The sequence below is a fragment of the Coregonus clupeaformis genome, chromosome 10, assembly GCF_020615455.1.
Source record: "Coregonus clupeaformis isolate EN_2021a chromosome 10, ASM2061545v1, whole genome shotgun sequence".
Taxonomy (NCBI): Eukaryota; Metazoa; Chordata; class Actinopteri; order Salmoniformes; family Salmonidae; genus Coregonus; species Coregonus clupeaformis.
Window position 1 is genome coordinate 655001 of NC_059201.1, and position 18363 is coordinate 673363.

The following is an 18363-nucleotide window of genomic DNA, read 5'->3' on the forward strand; positions in this document are numbered from 1 at the left end:
CATGGTCAACATAACCAAACGACACCTCCAGATTAACACTCTACATGGTCAACATAACTGACCTACACCTCCAGATTAACACTCTACATGGTCAACATAACCGACCTACACCTCCAGATTAACACTCTACATGGTCAACATAACCAAACGACACCTCCAGATTAACACTCTACATGGTCAACATAACCGACCTACACCTCCAGATTAACACTCTACATGGTCAACATAACCAAACGACACCTCCAGATTAACGCTCTACATGGTCAACATAACCGACCTACACCTCCAGATTAACACTCTACATGGTCAACATAACCGACCTACACCTCCAGATTAACACTCTACATGGTCAACATAACCAAACGACACCTCCAGATTAACACTCTACATGGTCAACATAACTGACCTACACCTCCAGATTAACACTCTACATGGTCAACATAACCAAACGACACCTCCAGATTAACGCTCTACATGGTCAACATAACCGACCTACACCTCCAGATTAACACTCTACATGGTCAACATAACCGACCTACACCTCCAGATTAACACTCTACATGGTCAACATAACCAAACGACACCTCCAGATTAACACTCTACATGGTCAACATAACTGACCTACACCTCCAGATTAACACTCTACATGGTCAACATAACCGAACGACACCTCCAGATTAACACTCTACATGGTCAACATAACCGACCTACACCTCCAGATTAACGCTCTACATGGTCAACATAACCGACCTACACCTCCAGATTAACACTCTACATGGTCAACATAACTGACCTACACCTCCAGATAAACATTGTCTAAACACTCCACATTGTCTCTTCATTATAAACAACATTTGACCATTACTGCTAACAACATGTCCTCTGTTCCATCTGGTTTGGCAACATAAGGCAGTTAGTGAATCATGGACCAGTGTGTGTTTATCAACATGTGTTCTTCTGTTCTGCTCCAGTAGCCTGTGTATTTCTGTGTATGTGTGTGTGTGTATGTGTGTGTATTTCTGTCCGCCCACCTCCCTGTTGACGCTTGGTGAATGTGAAGCCCCGACTCCCCCTCACAGGTCTCAGGTCAGATGTTCCAGGCTTAGAGGCTACTGTTTCTGGACTGCAGTGGACTGAACCTTTAGTAAACCTCTCTCCACTCAAACAGTTATTATGCTGCTGAGGAGGCAGTGGGAGGAAACGAGGTGAGGGCAGGGGAGGTATATGAGAAGGTGTGACAAGAGGAGAGAAGGAGGGAGAGAGAGAGAGAGGGGGAGAGAGAGAGAAAGAGAGAAAGAGAGAGCGAGAGAGAGAAAGAGAGAGAGACACAGAGAGAGACAGAGAGAGAGAGAAATGTCTTTATTCCTTTGGAACTTTTGTGAGTGTAATGTTTATTGTTCATTTTTTATTATCTATTTCACTTGCTTTGGCAATGTAAACATATGTTTCCCATGCCAATAAAGCCCCTTAAATTGAATTGAATTGAGAGAGAGAGAGAGAGAGAGAGAGAGAGAGAGAGAGAGAGAGAGAGAGAGAGAGAGAGAGAGAGAGAGAGAGAGAGAGAGAGAGAGAGAGAGAGTCATATTGACTCATAGGTAGCTAGTGGCTTCTCCGAGTCATGAAAGAGAGAGAGAGAAAATAGAGGGAGGGAGGGAGGGAAAGCCAAACTGACTCACTGAAAGCCCAGACTGCATCATCCAGGACTCCTCTGGGCTCTTGAGCAGAAGAAACAATACAATCTAATCTTGGATTTCTGACAGCAGGGAAGCCATTTTGTGTCAAACTGTGACTTGTAACTGCAAAGTACAAGAGCTAATGTACTGCAACTGGTCCAGGGGCAAATCCGAAATGGCACCATATAGGAATATTATTAATAGTGGTCCCTAAGACCTGGCCAAAAGTGGTTCAGGTAATAGGGAGCCATTTGGGACAAAGCCCAAGTCAATCCAAACTGGCCACTGTAAGGCCATCGACCTTCAAGGGTCAATGACGTCCGGGTCAAAGGTCACTAAGCCCTGCCCACTTTCCCCTTAAAGTAAAACCTGAAAACGCAACAACACCCCTGCAGAGTTCACCTTCGCCGATCCCGTCGTTAGGGGTTAGCCTGGGAAGACGGGATTACAGGATGTCTAATTGGCGTTGCGGCGCTCATGACTGTAAAGTGGCTGGGGTAACTCTGACTGTAGCCCAGAGATAAGGTTGCCGAGACAATGCAGCAGGCAGTCTCAGAGCCAGTAATCTCTCCCCTCCTCCTCATTCCACCCAGCAGCCACCTCTATGGCTGTCACCAGTGAGTCAACAGGGGGGCATGTCAGAGCCGTCTTAAAATCAGGCCCACATGCAAAACATCAATGCTAACCGAGGGAGGGTATTTTGGGTGGGTAGCATTTGGTCACACACACACACCTCTATACACACACCTACACAAACGGTATCAGTTGTGAGGACTTACACATTAAAGGACATAATGACAATCAACTTGTTAAGAGAGCTGACTGGGAGGAAGTGTTTGTCTGGGATGTCCCTAGTTGGTTTATGTTAATGTCACATAACTGGGGAGTCCAGTTGTTGAGCATGTCTGCCTGAGTGGGACATTAGGAGGCTCTCTCTGGTCGTGTCCACACTCAACAGTTACATGGACGCAATCAGGCTACCGAAAGCGCATACTGTGGCCGATGTCATCAGCACTCCTCCCACAAGTCTCCAGAAAACCTGTGTTTTGGGAGCGAGAGGCACCTTTTCATTATATCGTTGGAGGAAATATGTTCCTAGTGTATGAGGAATGTGTTTGCTGGCCTCATAAACGCTAGCCAGCTAGCTTTTTATTTGTAATTTTTTGGGGGGGGTTTGGCTAGAGTTATGCTAACCCGTTTGCAATCCTTTTAGCGTTGCTTGCTAGCTACATAGTTTAGCTGGCTAGTTAGCTACAGTAGTTAGCTACTGCCATCAGTTGTTGTCTCATTATTATCATATGTAGCCTATTCCACTGTTCGTAGAATGCATACTGGTCTTTGAATATAGCGCGGGAAAAAGGAATCCGGACACACTGTGGACACGGTAGACACATTTAAATGTAGTTGTAGATGCATGACACATTCGGAATTCCATGATCAGAACTCCATGATCAGAATCCTAAAGTTACATGAACTGTCAAGTCTAGACACGGCTTCTGTCTCCCGCTGACTCTCTTGTCAAGTCATCTCCCTTCTTTTGTCAATTCCCCTCATCCTTTTCTCCCTCTCTCTCACTTGTCTTCCTCCGAAAATCTCAATCTCCCTGCTATTTCCCCAAAAATTATTCCTTTCTCTCTGTCTCTTTTCTTAGTCACGTCCCCTTCATTTCTTCCCCACTTCCCTTCCTCCTCTTTCTCTTTCACTCTCTTTGAATCTCTCCCAACCACTCTTCCTGTCTTTCCCATCTATTTTCCCACCACGTCCTTCCTCTCGGTTATCTCCCTCCCTCCTTCAACCCCTCCCTCTATCTCTGCCCTCCTGTGGTTCTCTTCTCTCCTCGTGTTGCCCCATGCAGTGCTGGGACAGCTGTAGAAGACCCAGGTCTTCCTGTGTGACCCACTCTGTCATCTTCATCTCTGCTGCCAGCTGCATTAGTTCTCTCTCCTCTCTTCCCTTCTCTCTAGTTCTCGCTCCTCTCTTCCCTTCTCTCATCCCTCTCTTCCTTGTAACCTTATTGCTAACGTGTTTTACTGAGGACGCCGGACGCATACCGACACTCTGCAATCATCGCATGACGGCGAGCGAAATGTGATTTGGTGCAGCATTAAAGTTGTTTATGAATATTCAGGAGTATGCAAAAACAACAAGCCCGTCGCATATGTTTCTTCGGACGGGGTTGATGTTAGTACTGGGGGGGGATGAATGTGTTTCTTAGACTGTCTGGAAGAAAAGAAGGCCAGTCATTGTGTGCCATGATTGCCGGCAATATGAGAGGTGTGATACCCAAATACTTGCTTATTTCTAGTTACAATTTATTGTTAAGTTGAGATCTAATTTCAAGACCTAATTGGGGGTACCGTGAAGCTACAGTAAGACCCCACTCTATAAAGCAGAACATATCCCTGGGAAGCCAGAGAGGCTATTTACCACTCATAGAGCCGCAATGGCGAACAAATTACACTGAGAGCAAGCACTTTCCCTCCCTCTCCTCCAATCTCTCTCTACTCTTGGGCCAACAACGACAACAACAGCAGTGGGTACTACAAACAGCATGATTGAAAACGGCTAGGTCAAAGCGCTAGCGGCTTTGGTGACGGCTTTGGATTTTGAGAAATTGTCCAGGGATAACTCACCACAAAGGGACATCAATCCTACCGAGCCAGGCCGTTTAGAAACCAGGGACAGAGGTTTGGAACAGAGGGAGGAGAGGAAGGAGGGATGGGAGAATGGGAAGGAGGTTGGTCTCATGATCCCAAATTTCAATTCCCCCCTTATCTGGCAGAAAGAGGTGTTAATCCAAAGGTGACCCCTCTATAACAGCATCCTGTTTACCAGGCCTGACCCTCATCTCTCAAGGCAAAGGAGAAATTCTTGGGAAATGGGTTTGACAAATCTCTGGAGCAAGTAGATGTCAGATACAACAAGCACAGCAAGGTGGGGGAGGTTAAAGGTCAGGTGGACACACAGACAAACAAAGAGAAAGATGGAATGACACACAGACAGAGACAAACAAGCATGTTGTTGTGGTTCGTTCACTGGGTCATCCATTGTCCTGTCAGTCAACATTCGTTGAGGAGTGGACTATTGACTCTGAAGTGGGCCAAGGAATAAACGGTCCACAAAAGCATGTGTATCATTGTTCAGTCTATCTGTCCTTCACCACTACCCCTCCCATTTAGTCATTTAGCAGACGCTCTCATCCAGAGCGATTTACAGCAATGCATACATTTTCATACTTTTTTTCGTACTGGTCCCCAGTGGGAATCGAACCCACAGCCCTGGCGTTGCAAGCGCCATGCTCTAGCAACTGAGCCATGCTCTGTCCAAGTAGCTTCCTCTATACCTTTTATTTCTATTCTCCTGCAGTGAAGCGGTAACCTTGGGTTGGCACCTGGATTCCCAAATGTATTCTCTGGATTCCCAAAAGTATTCCTTATCCTTTCCCGAAGGGGATAGCCACCTGGCACTCTCATCCCAGCACTCCACTGATCCCGTCACTCAACACTTCGGATGGCCAACCCTCCTCTGAAACAAGGATGGGGAACCCTCCTCTGAAACAAGGATGACCAACCCGCCTCTGAAACAAGGATGACCAACCCGCCTCTGAAACAAGGATGGCCAACCCGCCTCTGAAACAAGGATGGCCAACCCTCCTCTGAAACAAGGATGGCAAACCCTACTCTGAAACAAGGATGGCCAACCCTCCTTTGAAACAAGGATGGCCAACCCGCCTCTGAAACAAGGATGTCCAACCCTCCTCTGAAACAAGGATGGCCAACCCTCCTCTGAAACAAGGATGGCCAACCCTCCTCTGAAACAAGGATGGCCAACCCTCCTCCTGTAGAGCTACTGGGTGTGTAGGCTTTTGCTCCAGCCCTTCTCTAATTAACTCACCTGGTTCAGCCAGTCAAGGTCCTGATGAGCAGCGGATTCATTTGAATCGGTCCTGTTAGAACAAGGCTGGAGCAAAAACCTGCAAACCCAGTAACTCTCCAGTAGTAGGAGTGACCACTAGCCACCCTAAAAAGCGCTACTCCACTGAAAACCTGGGCCGGCTGAAAAGGGTCCATTTCAATGTCTTGATCCATCTTAGATAGACATGCAGAGAATGGTACTCGGTCCATATGTTTTCAAATGAACACCAAACGTATAGGGAGCAATGGGGTTTCTGAAGAGACTGAGATAGCCTGACTGTGTGAGGTGAGGATGGCATACGGAATAGAGAGGGGCCACTGGGAAGAGTGTAACTGAATGACTGTGGATACTTGGAGCATGCAGAGGTGAAACAACTTAGAGGAAACCCCTTACACTGACGGGCAGGGATGATGTATTGGGCATAATGGGGCTGCAAAGTCTCTCTCTCTCTCTCTCTCTCTCTCTCTCTCTCTCTCTCCCTTCCCTCCTTCCCTCCTTCCCTCCCTCCCTGACAACTGCTACTTCGGTTTACCCATCTTCCAACCCCCAGGACTCTGTGCAGCTCATGCGCATGAGCGCGTGCACACACACACACACGAGAGATAACTTTCCCCCAGTGCGGCTGGGTCATCACATCTCCACAGGCTGCTAGTCAGTCCGCTACGGTAGACCTGCTCCACCTCTCTCTCTCCCCATCTCTAGACTCTCCCTCCTGTATCTACTCCATTCCATTCCTGCTCAGCCTCTCTCCATATCTCCTTCTCTCTCTCCATCCCCCTCTCTCTCTCTCCTTTCCAACCCATTTCCTCCTGTGAGCCCAACTGAACTCAGAATGTAAAGCAGAGAGCTCAGCAGTGGTGCAGCCCTGTAAGTCCCTCATTAGACCCAGTCCCTTCAGAAGTCCGTGGCCGGTACAGATCATCACAGTGCTCATACAGTATAGACACGGTCCTTAATTAGTCCACCCTTATTACAAACCACTCACAACGTCCAATTCCGATGCTTTGGGAATGTATTCATTTAAAAAATGTGTGTTTTATTTGATATTGATGGCGACTGCCGTTCATTTCTCTTTTGCTTCATTAAATAGGAGAGGAAGAGGAAACTTCTGGAGAATCGTATCATTTCATGGCACTTAAATCACTCCAAACCTTATCCATAGAGCTCACTGTGGGTGAATATGACACACTAAATAAAAATCATAGCCCCGTCATGTTATTTAGACGCTTCGCTTTAACTGTGAGCATATTGATAAAAGTGCTTCCCTTTACCCTCCGGGGCATGTGAGAGAAAATAACGCTTTGATCATCTTGATGAATCTGCATTTTGTCAAGCGATGAAGTTATCACACCCTCGTTGCTTTTCTTTCGTCGCCTATCTGGAAACACGGCACTTTTAAACAACTGGCAATCTCTAGGGCTCCGTTCAGACACAAAATGGCTCCTTGTGTCTATTGTCTGTACGACAACCACACGGCAACCGTACCTCTCTCATAATCAATTAGCTTTGTAGTGGTGGCGGATTGGGAGAGTCCCCGCAGTGCTTGGTGCCTCTTGTTTAACGGCCCGGAGGTGGGATTTGACTATAGTTGAGATGTCCCTGGTAGACAGCACTTTTCTCTCCTCTTTTATTTCCCTCCTCCTCCCTCGTTCTCTCCTGCGCTCTTCCATTATTGCAGGGGAAGCACATTTGCCCCTGTCTGTTTACACCCTGTCCTCTCCATTATTGCCCGCCGCTGCAATAAAAGTCCCCCTCTGTAGCCGCCGTCCAACCTTTTATTATGCCACGTTTATAACTGAATCAAACGCGGGAGTTGAGCTCAATAAACACGGTGGCTGTGGAGGCCAGGCTCAGGGTAGCTGGCGCTAAAGGGTGGATCTGCTGCTGAGGTGGCAGGTCGATGGAGGCAATGGACGGAGGAGCGTCTTTGGCGCCAAACGCAACATCGCAAGAGAGACTGAGTTAAATTGAGAGTTTGAGAGAGAGAGAGAGAGAGAGAAAATTCCCACTGATGCCCATGTTTGTTACTCCTATAGATATTTTACCAGACGGGGCCCAAAGCCCCCCAAACCAACATCTATTCTAGAGCCTCTTCAACATTCCTGCCTATAGCTCAATGGAACATACACTTCCACTGCTAATTCATGAGAATAAGGAATAAAGCACGTTAAGCTTCAAATTAGCCTTTAAGCCCCAATGTTTTATTACCATTTACTTAGCAAATGCTCAATCATGTATGTAACGAATTAGAGAACGGTAGGTTGAGAATATTTAACCTTTTATTAAAAAGTTTCTAAGAACCACCTCAAAACTGTTTTTACTAGGGCCGGGACGATACCAGTATTAAGATACTCGTTAGTATCATGGCAAGGAAACAAAACAGCGAAGCGGATTTAACTTCTTTGGGAAAACAGCCTCAATGTTGCAAACAAACAAGCTATACCACACAATACTTTACATACAGCAGGTTTTTAAAAGGACCAAAGAGATTAGTGTGCTTCGTGTTTTCATTTTTGCCATGGAAGAAATATTGCGATACTGGTATCTTCACAGTCCTATTTTCTACTTCAAGATCTGAAGACTGGAACTTAAAGTTGCAACATGCAGAAATCACTCTGCCATTTCCTGGTTGCTAAAATTCTAATAGTTCTCCTAATTTCAGTTTGTGACAAAACAAGCAAGTATAGTGTAGAGAATCATTATACCATCTAAACCACTGTGAAATATATTTTCCATAAACAAATATATTGTCTTTTCAGCTGTTTGAAGCTGGTGTACAAAACCGAAAGTAAAAGACGCAAAAAACTAAACTTAAGAACTGGAAGCATAGAAGAGGAGCACATAGAACAGATCTACCGCTTCTTAGACTTGCTTTCAATGAGAATGACAGATCTATAACTCACATTTCTATGTGAATTTGGTCGGGTCGCTCATATACATATTGCAGCTTTAAGACACAAAGTCACAACAAGCTTCTACAAGCATTTAGCATCACCTCTCACAGCACACACATTCTGCAGTCCTGACAAAATGAACGTTTGACCGGGTGTAGTAAAGCATTGTTTTTCAAAGGCTCCACTGCTCCATCATTCAATTGGAGAAAAAAAAAAAACATTTCAAGTGACAAAGATGCAGAGAGGGCCTTGTGTTGGACCCAAGCAAGTTCCCCTCCGGCCAAAACTAAGGAGGGAAGAGAAGTTGCTGTTGGCTGCAGGTTTATCGTGGCCAATTAGAGAATGTGAATTAGTGGCTGTGATTTGGTCAGCGCTTCAGTGTATTAAATACAAAGCAACTCAATTTATGATTTGGAGGCAATAGTCTATCGTTTCACGGCCAAGTCCATCTCTACATTTCAAAAGAGGAGGAGGAGACTAAAGTAATTTAGCTGTCGAAGAGAGGCGACTTGACAAATGAGTTAGGTAACGTGTGTGTTGGGGGCAATTAGCGAACGCAAGGCCAGAAGACTAAAAGTGCCATTCAACAGTTGTCTGAGGCGATATAATGCAGTCTCTAAAAGTCAGGCACTGAATATTCAGTCGAGTGGAGATACAGACAAAATCATGAGAATATAAACACTCACTTGTTTACAAAGTGGGTTCTTTTAATCACGTTGTTCGGTTAAAAGCATTTAGACTTAGCTTCGGCCCTCCTGAATGCTAATCGGGGCTGAAATGTCAACGCATTTAACCAAAAAAGCTAAAGCAATAAAACAGTTTTAAAACTATGCAAGTGCCGTTCATCTATTATTTTGTGACTAAAGCAAAAATGTCACCGCTTACTTTTAGAAGATTCATCAAACTGTTACCCGCATTTTCCCATTTATTGGGAGTCGCTCGGTGCACCAAAGTGGCATTTAGCATTTAGAATTCGCTTGAACCTTTTATGCAAACTCTAATTTATCATGTTTGATTTGCATTCGCCTTTGTGTGGCGCATAAAACCGCCTGTCACTCCTAGGACATGGCAGGCTGGCAGACAGGCACCTCCGGGGGAGGCAGGTGATTATTAATGCAATCAGTCCAGGGAGGGGAACTCGCCTTGCCTTCCTCCCCCACACACCTGTCTCTCTCAATGGGTCTGTGCCAGAGACACGTCTTTGGGATGTCGGCACTATGGGGCTGACCGCTCTGGCTCCAAGGACAGTCGACCGGCCGGTAACAAGGCTTGGTCTTAAGATGACCGCTGTTGCTGTAGCATAGGCAAGCCAAACAACAGCGGGAGAAAAACCTCTGACTTCTCAAGTGCCTCCAATAAGGGCAGCCTTAAGAACATCTCTGGCACCGGCGCAAACGGAGCAGGCGGAGATGGAGAACTAGAGATTAATAAAGGAGAATTGGAAATATCTGTGACAGTCAGGAGGAAGGAGACAGAGAGGGCACTGCCCCCCCGTCGCTCTTCTCTGCCCTGGGCTGTGAAACGGAGAGATGTTCCCACTAATGAAGAAACGGAGAAAGGAAGGAGAGTTTGTATACACTTTAATGTGTCTCTCGCCCCATTGGAGGCTCGCTGAGACTTGCCCCGGTGTGTGTCTGGTGCCGGCCTGATAAGACGTCACGCCTTATCCTGCTCGACAGACCGTCTTCGTCAGGGGGGGGGGAGAACGGCGCCCGCGTCTTTTTCTCCCGTCGGAAACTGGGATCATCTTTTCCCCCGGTGGGAGTGATGACGTCCTGTCGTTGACAACGCGCAGATAACAAGCGATCGAAGATGTCGCGCGGCGGGTGGCGGTCGGAGTCGTTGGGGGCTTCGGCATGGATGGAGGGGTGGGAGGAGGGAGGGATGGATAGAGGGGAGGGGCAGATCAGTGGAGGGGTGGACAGAGGGGAGGGGCAGATCAGTGGAGGGGTGGATAGAGGGGAGGGGCAGATCAGTGGAGGGGTGGATAGAGGGGAGGGGCAGATCAGTGGAGGGGTGGACAGAGGGGAGGGGCAGATCAGTGGAGGGGTGGATAGAGGGGAGGGGCAGATCAGTGGAGGGGTGGATAGAGGGGAGGGGCAGATCAATGGAGGGGTGGATAGAGGGGAGGGGCAGATCAGTGGAGGGGGTGGACAGAGGGGAGGGGCAGATCAGTGGAGGGGGTGGACAGAGGGGAGGGGCAGATCAGTGGAGGGGGTGGATAGAGGGGAGGGGCAGATCAGTGGAGGGGGTGGATAGAGGGGAGGGGCAGATCAGTGGAGGGGGTGGATAGAGGGGAGGGGCAGATCAGTGGAGGGGGGAGGAGGGATGGATAGAGGGGAGGGGCAGATCAGTGGAGGGGGGTGGATAGAGGGGAGGGGCAGATCAGTGGAGGGGGGTGGATAGAGGGGAGGGGCAGATCAGTGGAGGGGGTGGATAGAGGGGAGGGGCAGATCAGTGGAGGGGGTGGATAGAGGGGAGGGGCAGATCAGTGGAGGGGGTGGAGGATAGAGGGGAGGGGCAGATCAGTGGAGGGGTGGATAGAGGGGAGGGGCAGATCAGTGGAGGGGTGGATAGAGGGGAGGGGCAGATCAGTGGAGGGGTGGATAGAGGGGAGGGGCAGATCAGTGGAGGGGTGGATAGAGGGGAGGGGCAGATCAGTGGAGGGGTGGACAGCGGATGAAGGGAGGGATACAGATGGAGGTGTGGCAGGGGGAACCCGTAATAAACATGGAATCACAAAGGGTGTGAACTACTAGGTTCATACAAATAAAGCATTGACATCCCTCGTTCAATCACGTAAGCCCTCAGTTTAAATAATAAGGGCTGGTTCCCGCACCAGGTCTAGAAAGCATGCTCAATGAAAAAGCGTTTTAGTCCAGGAACAGGCCTAATCTGGTTCCAGCAAACCGGCCCTAAAATAGATTCAGCTGAATGGTATTCATGGTAATATACGAAAGTGGCCAAATCATTGTTGCATCATCAAAAGGTGGCCACCTATGCCAGGGTGCCTACTCAGACCTCAAACCAACTGAAATAACAAACCCATTTTAATCACTTCATGGCTTCTTCCACTCATCTCCGGGACTTGGAGGAGTGTATTTTTTCTGATTAATGGACCAGAGAATGCATTTTCTCAAGAATGTCAAGTCACACACCATCGAGAGAGAGAGAGGGGCCCGGCTCTCCCTTCGATTCAGAATTACTGCCGGGGAAATTAGTTGTAAAATGTCAAAAAGGGGGGAAAGTAAAGGAAATGGCTGGGGTTCAAAGCATCCATCACCAGAATGGCTGGCTGACAATGTAGTGTTATCAATTATTCATAACCCTGGTAGGTAATGAAAGAAAATCACAACAACCCCCCTCCTCTGACAACCAATTACAGATGGTTCGCCTTTCAAGGACCAAAATAACGGCACTGTTGTGGCTTAGTTATGGAGTGTGTGTGTGTGTGTGTGTGCCCTTCCTCCTCCCAACCCTATTCAGAATCATTTGCCTCTTAACACTGGTGCCACTGCAATGGGACACGGTCTCTAATGTTGATGTATCACGTAACATCCCCCTATAGCCCGGGGCAGCAGCCTCTTGCTGACATGGAGAATCCAGGGCACAATACAAATCATCCCTCATCTCCGGCTAGGGCCTAAACATGGCTGCCGAGACACCTTAGCATTAGCTATGCTAATAATAACAAAACCATTGGGATGCTGCTGTTTCAGAGTCCAGTCAGAGATTGCGACTCGACCATAGAGATTTCCATTAGGCCATCATTCCTAATTGATTAAGCTGAGAGAGAGAGAGAGACCGAGATAGAGAGAACGAGAGAGAGAGAACGAGAGAGAAACCGAGATAGAGAGAGACCGAGATAGAGATAGAGATAGAGAGGAGAGACAGAGAGAGAGCGAGAGGAGAGAGAGAGACAGAGACCGAGATAGAGAGAGAGAGAGACCGAGATAGAGAGAGCGAGAGAGAGGAGAGAGAGCGAGAGAGAGACCGAGATAGAGAGAGAGGAGAGAGAGCGAGAGAGCGAGAGGAGAGAGACAGAAAGAGAGATAGAGAGCGAGAGACAGAGACCGAGATAGAGAGCGAGAGAGAGGAGAGAGAGCGAGGAGAGAGAGCGAGGAGAGAGAGGGGGAGTTGAAAAGAAAGAGGATTAAAACCTTACCAAACCTAAAACCGTACTAACGCTGCATTCACAGATTTACAACAGCTCAAAACCAAGCGCGGACCCCGTGCTCACCCATCCACTCCACACGCCAGCCCCCGTGTGGCGCCCCCGCACAACGTCATCGGTTTTTAGCGGGCATACGAGGGTGCGGTGCCCGGAGAGTAACACGCAGCCATAGTGCATTTATAACTCCAATCGTGCTGAGTCCTTCGTCTCATTATGAGAATGTATACAGATGTAGGATCTTAATATGAGCCCATTTGCTACAGCAGGAAAATAATCCCTCAGCAACAGAACATTTGAATTATTATGTGGATTATAATACATGGAAAAAGGTTGTAGGGGTTGATACATTTTAAGTTAGGGCAAATAATGTCTGAAATGTTAAAGTGGAAATTACAAACTTTAGAAGCCTTTTTAAACCATGACTACACTACAAGTTTGCAATTCCTGCTATGCAGGAAAATTCTCATCAACAAAAGTATGATCAAATTAAGATCCTACTTCTGTATATGTGGGGCTACACGCTGCATGCTACCTCAGCCCAATGAGATGAACATGCTGAGATGGAGAGAGAGGGAGAGGGAGAGAGAGAGAGCGAGCACGAGCGCGAGAGAGGGACCCAGGATCAGTGATACTATTGTCCTGGGTGATATCCACACATGCAGAGTTGAAGAATCAATTGGTTTTAGAGCAGTTTGATTGACTGGAAATAATGAGTGACAGATAGTGGAGGGGAGTTGAGCCAATGAAATGAGTCTTGATCACACTTTCAGTTTGTGGTTTGAGAGCGTGAAAGACAGCGAGAGAGAGAGCGAGAGAGAGATAGAGAGAGAGAGAGAGAGAGAGAGAGAGAGAGAGAGAGAGAGAGAGAGAGAGAGAGAGAGAGAGAGAGAGAGAGAGAGAGAGAGAGAGAGAGAGAGAGAGAGAGAGAGAGAGAGAGACGCAGTGAGAGAGCGAGAGAGAGAGAGAGAGAGAGAGAGAGAGAGAGAGAGAGAGAGAGAGAGATAGATAGAGAGAGAGAGGGAGAGAGAGAGAGAGAGAGACCAGAGAGAGAGAGAGAGAGAGAGAGAGAGAGAGAGAGAGAGAGAGATGAGAATGATTGGAAAATATGAGAGACCAGACCAGCGTGAAACCTAATCTCTGTCCGTGCGCGTCCAACCACATGCATGCATCACACAGCGCTGTCGGTTTCTGCTTTTAGCATTTAACTAACTCCATCAAACACCCAGTAGGCGTAGCACTCAAAGGAACCATAGACTCAGCATGGACAAGGCTTCAACCAATACAGCTCTTAGAGGAGAAAAGGGTCTCCTCACTCCCCACTGTGTCCCAAATGGCACCCTATTCCCTACGTAGTGCACTACTTTTGACCACAGCCCTATAGCTAATAGGGTGCCATTTGGGACGCAACCCCTCACTCCCTGACTGTTCAGTGGGTAATGTCTATCTGCTAATAGGAGAAATCACAGTTAGTGCGTAGGTGTGTTGGACTCACATTGACACATTGTTCTAGTTCTTCCACAGCAATAATTTGAACCTCCTTCAGACTCTTTCAAGTGTCAAACCAAGGCTGAGTCCCTGAGGAGATGGACTCCAGTTGGCTGTATTGTTCTGACTAGCGGAACAGCATGGCTCTCGAATCACAATCATATTTTGCTCAGACGCTTTCTCTTCATACCTGGAGTGATGAGAAGATAGGTCTATATTCCCTGGGTTTTTACAATTGATAACACACAATGATAATTCATAATACCCTACCTAAAAGAAGCAGTACAGCAAATGGTGCTTACATAATGCATTGGCCTAAATCTACATACAAGATGTATAGGGTGCACATTTTTGTTTTAGCTCAGCACCAACATACCTAAACTAATCAATCATCAAGCCCTTGATAAGGCTGTGTGGATCAGTATTGCTCCGGGGCTGGCGCTAGGGTTGCAAAGCTACTGGTAATTTACCAAAGTTACCGGAATCTTCAGTGATGTCGGTCATTAGTAGGTAACCTATGGTAACTGGTAATTTACACGTGAGTTTCTAGCGGATAGACCATTTGGTTCAAGAGAAAATAGCCTAGGCTAATTAATGAAAAAAAGCAATTAATCAACAATGGCACTATTTTAAATGAACTCTGCATCTCTTCTAACTATTGACTTTTTTCACAACTGCCACCAGTTTGGCGCCAAAACAAAAATAAATATTAACATAGTAAAATATCATGCTGAAACCCTCATATTAAACACTAATGGTATTCACTAAGTTGATGGTATATATTTAGAATAATGTTTTACAGCTTTGTCATTCTATTTATTTCATTTTTAATTATCTTATTTGATTATTTGATATATTCTACATGGATAAGGCCTCTCAGAGGGCCAGAGATAATTACAGACACCTGTGATAATCTGAAGTACCAAAAAAGGCCAATAGATGTCATCTGTTAAAATTCCCTCCCAAAATTGAAAGTCACCGAAATTCTGGTAGTTTACTAGGTAAACGTCGAAAGTTTCCCGTAATATACCCTCCCTTTGCAACACTAGCTGGGACAAAAAGGTGGAGCCTGGTGCAACCCTATAGGATTGAAAAGCACCGCTATAGCGCATATAAAGTTACCCTGAGGCAAAAGAAAAACAAGTGAGAGGCACAAAAACAGTGGTGCTGTGCTTTATCCCAATCCCCAGCTGGTCCCGGGGAGCCAGAACTGCTTACAGTGTCCTTTCAGTCCCCATTTCCATTAGTCAGACATAAACTGGGGCGGAAAAGTATCAAATGTAGTTTCTGTGATGAACGGTGTACCATCAAACGGACATAAATATCCCTCACAGTGACTATTTCCCGTCCTTTGGTCCATTCCAATACCCCCCCCACTTCTTTCCAAAACACTCCAGGGAGAAGTGAAACCTGGGCTTCGACAAATATATTAAAGACTTTTGAGAAAGTGCCTCAGAAATAATGCGTCCCTCAGCGCTCTGGGGTCCCGCGCCAACACTCGCAGGGGCGATTTGGAGAGTGGGCCGTGATGCCGCCGGGGCGAGCTAGCGGAATGCAAAATTGCTGCTTCACCGCTTTACCCTATTTCGGCTCAATAAGATCTTCCGCCGCCACAGTTTCCGCCTGAGGGAGGTCACAGAAAGATCATCATTTTCTCACAGGCCGACAAGGCGCTATTTCTCTCCGCTAGTCCCCAACGTGCAGCTAGCGAACTAGCAGGGCCGCCTGCCTGTCACCCAGCATTAACACAGCAGAGAGAAACGAAGGGAGACTAGCTAGGAAAGAAGGAAGGGGAAACACGTCCAGCTGCTGTAGAAACAAAAGGGTAGTAGGGGAGATTTATACCAACACAGGCCTAGGTGTATCAATGGAGAAACCCACTGGCCAGGGAAGTATATATTGAGAGACACAAACTCTGCCACTATGGAAGTGATGCAGACAATTACATTGATGGAAGTTACAATCTATCTGCAATATTAAAGCTGATCTACCACCTAAAAAAATAAATAATAATAATAATAAAATTAAATTAAAATAAAACTCTGCCACTATGGCTTGTAGATTGAAAATATTTTTGCGTAGGCCTATGCTATCGCAAATCGCCTGGTGCCAGATCCATTTGTGCCCTTGCCAATCCATTACAGTCATTGTCAAACCAAACATGACAATGAGTGACAAGGCGTTGGCATGATAGCACAAACAGACAGACTGTAATTCAGGCTAGCAAACAGACAGTTGTGAGTTCAAATGAGGTACGGTCACGCACATGTAGCTTGAAATCTAATTAACATTCATTATTAATAGGTAGCGCTAAGCGATTAACCGAAACATTTTTACAATCTGATTATTAAACACCTAATTGACCTACATCGGTTCAATTACTTGAATTCCATGTAGTTCTTTTTTTGGGAGAGTCCAACCCGCTGTTTCTCTAGCGTGAAATCAAATCATTAACGAGAGAAATCAAGTCAAGAACTATGTGGGACGCTAGGCTGAAGGGAGTTGTAGTTTTCATTAAGCAAATATTCAACCTAGTTCCGTGCAGAAACGTGGTAATTAACTACAATGACCATAATCCACTGCGCCTTTTTTTCACGGCTTGGACAGAGATGGACCAGAGAGGAAGAGGCGAAGTAAGAGGCATCACTCTCGCCAAAATTTGTACAAAAATAAGCCCAATGCGTTTCTATGGGCTTATTTTGGACCTAAGCTTGTCGCCTGCCTTCCCGCCTTCGCCACAACGACTCCCATTGTTAGGACGGAGACATGAGCATCTCATCATTATATACAGATCTCTGGAAAGATACACCTTTACGCCTGATACGTTAGGTTAGATGTACACAGACCACATGAGATAGTAAAGTACACACGACCAGAGGAACAGAGACAGTTGGTGAAAGTATGCATTATCTACTTGGAAGAACTAGTAAAATGATCGTCAGACAGCTCTGCAGCATACTTATGCAGGCTAGGCTAGCTAAATAGGATGACTATTAGCTAAATAGGGGACTGTGAAGCTTATGGATTTAGTAGCCTAATTAGGGAACTGCTTTTCTGATACACACAAGGCAACGTTGGTCTTTGTTACATTTGATAGGGATATTCTACTTTCTGGATATGTGTGAATGAAAGACTGCTGGTTACACAGATAATTAAATAGGCATACTGTATCAATAATATGCTATATATGGTTAACTGCATATGTAATGGTTTGAAAATGCCTAATTTACATCAACCTGGGGTGTAATCATTAGTATTGGACAAATTCAGCTAGGTCCCTTCGCGTTTCGTTCTGTTTGCTTCCATTTATGAAACGTTTTGAAACAGAATCGGCGTAATGAATACAACCCTGCCTTGTTATGACGACGTAGCCTAGGTATGCCCACTAGGGTTTATCAAAATAGCCTATCAGAATATAATCCGTGGCTAACAAAAAATGTATACATTCTGATAAAACAATACACTGTATCCAGTGCGCCTGTATCATTTCGTATATATTCGTTATTGTGAAAAGTTGGAAAACGCGCTGCGAAAAATGAAAAAATTAAGCGTCATTTGAGACAACGGCCTCGGTCTGTATCTAGGCTCGAGCATCATTCAGGAGACGGCGAATGTACCGTTAGGGTCCTTGCTATCCGGAATACTTGGGACGTCCCTACCCCACTGAAGTTTAATTTTAAAATGTAAAGGTAAGGTTTAGGGTAGGGATGTCCCAATGATCCCGGATAGCACTGACCGCAAAGGTAGCCTGTCGCTCTGCTGCACCTTGGTCCAAAATAGGCGGAATATTCATACTGTTATGCTTTTGAAACGTGTTTAAATAGAAACACCGTTACCTCTTTCTTCTTCTGGCCTCCCCCCGAATGCAGACATAGCAGCAGGATCAGCAACAGAGATGCAACCGGCAGGTTGAAAGGGAATCCCGAGGATACAGACGCCATGTTGGAAGATGCTCTTGCTGCGCTACACGTCTTTCTCGAATGTGATTGGCTACTGAAAGGGCCAATCAGGAAGTTTCTGAGAAAGCAACTTATGGATGTTGCAGTCCATAACTAGAGCTCGCCCGCTTGTAGTCCTAAAACCCGAAAATAAATACCTCTGTTTCGTTCACCCATTCCTATGGGGAAAAGAAAGTGACGTTAGCTGATGAAGATTATCTCATAGAACAAAATGTATAAGATCTAAGCATGTGCTTACCACAGACCTTATTCCAAATAAAATA

The 18363-nt window shown here is 46.3% G+C and overlaps 1 protein-coding gene across 1 annotated transcript in view; it reads right to left on the minus strand.

Annotated features, from left to right (window-relative positions):
• Positions 1–18133, minus strand: part of tusc3 (tumor suppressor candidate 3) — a 71960-nt gene extending 53827 nt beyond the window's left edge. The window contains exon 1 of the mRNA XM_045222801.1: positions 17978–18133. Within this exon, the coding sequence (XP_045078736.1) occupies positions 17978–18082 (105 nt within the window). The 5' untranslated portion in view covers positions 18083–18133. The remainder of the gene's footprint in view (positions 1–17977) is intronic.
• Between the last annotated feature and the right edge of the window lie 230 nt (positions 18134–18363).